At 56.7% G+C, this 1,623-nt stretch overlaps 1 protein-coding gene across 1 annotated transcript in view; it reads left to right on the top strand.

The window, feature by feature from the left end:
- The first annotated feature begins 203 nt into the window (after nucleotides 1-203).
- The window catches only part of LOC122193199 (ribosome biogenesis protein bop1-like), a 2,852-nt gene continuing 1,432 nt past the window's right edge, over nucleotides 204-1,623 (top strand). The window contains exons 1-2 of the mRNA XM_042893925.1: nucleotides 204-479; nucleotides 885-1,065. Of these exons, the coding sequence (XP_042749859.1) occupies nucleotides 235-479; nucleotides 885-1,065 (426 nt within the window). The 5' untranslated portion in view covers nucleotides 204-234. The remainder of the gene's footprint in view (nucleotides 480-884; nucleotides 1,066-1,623) is intronic.

Below are 1,623 nucleotides of genomic sequence, written 5' to 3'. Positions count from 1 at the left end.
ACTGCAATGGATGCCCAGGGAGGTGGGGGAGGCACCGAGCCTGGGGGTGTTGAAGGAAAGGCTGGATGTTGTGTTGAGGGCCGTGGTTCAGTAGGAGCTGTTGGGAATAGGTGAACGGTTGGACTGGGGGAGCTTGGAGGTCTTTTCCAACCTTGGTGATTCTATGATTCTATGATTCTGGAATGGTGGGGATGTGTCGATGGTTGGACTCCATAATCGTAGTGATCTTCTCTAATGACTCTGAGTGGGGATGGGTTGGTGGTTGTGCTCGATGGTCTTGGAAGCCTTTTCCAACACCGTAACGATTCCCTGACTCTGTGCCCCACTGACTGCACTCTGCCTGCAGGCTCCGATGACGGCACGGTGCGCTTCTGGGAGGTGAGCACGGCGCGCTGCATGAAGACCTTGCCTGTGGGCGGCGTGGTGAAGAGCGTCGCCTGGAACCCCAACCCCACCGTCTGCCTGGTGGCCGTCTGCGTGTGAGTGCCCCCCTGCCCTGTCCTGCACCCTCCAGCCCCCGCCAGGAGCTTCCCGTGGCAATTGGACGTGCTGATCTTGGAGGACTTTTCCAACTTCAGTGGTTCAGTGATTCTTGGATTGGCCACGGTGGGCACGGAGATCTTCTCCAGCCAGAACGACTCCGTGATTCCGTGTCGCTGAATTTCCTCTCCCACAGCTTTTCAGCTTCTAGGGAGATCCTGGGGACTCACCTCCAGCACTGGGGACTCTGGTCTCGAGCTCCTGTCCCTTGTTTGGCAATAGAAGAGCTTGGCAGGCTCGCACCATCCCACCCATCCTCCCGCCATCATCACGCAGGGCTTGCAGAAGGGTTTCCCCTCACCAGCAGTGCCCTGACCCCTTCCTTCTCCAATCCCACACTGCAGGGAGCAGTCGGTGCTGCTGGTGAACCCGTGCCTTGGGGACAAGCTGCTGTATGGGGCCACTGACCAGGTGCTGGAGTCCTACGTGCCACCAGAGGAGGAACGTGTGCAGCCTGTCCAGTGGGTCACAGCCACCAGCGAGGAGCACAGCAGAGGCATCCGCTTGACAGTGCAGCACAGCAAGGTGGGGATGGGGCAGTGCTGGGGGATGGTGTGGGGAAGCCCCGCTGATGGGCTTGGGGAGGGGACCTGTGGGAATCAACAAGGTCAAGTGGACGGCATTGGATTGGGGCGAGGCGTTGGGTCGCTCCTTTCCAACTCAGCCCATTCTGTAGTTTTGTGATCTTTAAGGACCTTTCCAACTCAACTACCGTGTGCTTCTATGAGTTCTAAGGCTCTCCCAACCCAACCATCCCATGGGTTAATGATCTTTAAGGACCCTTCCAACCCAACCCAACCCAACCCAACCCAACCATCCCATGGTTCTATGAGCTTTTGGGACCCTTCCAATCCAACCTAACCTAACAATCCCATTGCTCTATGAACTTTTGGGATCCTTCCAACCCAACCCAACCCAACCCAACCATCCCATGGTTCTATGAGCTTTTGGGACCCTTCCAACCCAACCATGCCATGGCTCTATGGTCTTTAAGGTCCCTCCTAACCCAATCCAACCCAACCCAACCATCCCATGACTCTCTGATCTTTAAGGTCCTTCCCAACCCAATCCAACGCAACTCAA

This window comes from Lagopus leucura, unplaced genomic scaffold, assembly GCF_019238085.1.
Source record: "Lagopus leucura isolate 7727_CA_CO unplaced genomic scaffold, USGS_WTPT01 27921-0_obj-0_obj, whole genome shotgun sequence".
NCBI classification, from domain to species: Eukaryota; Metazoa; Chordata; class Aves; order Galliformes; family Phasianidae; genus Lagopus; species Lagopus leucura.
The sequence above is the reverse complement of the archived record's forward strand: the minus strand, read 5'-3'. Positions and strand labels throughout refer to the sequence as shown.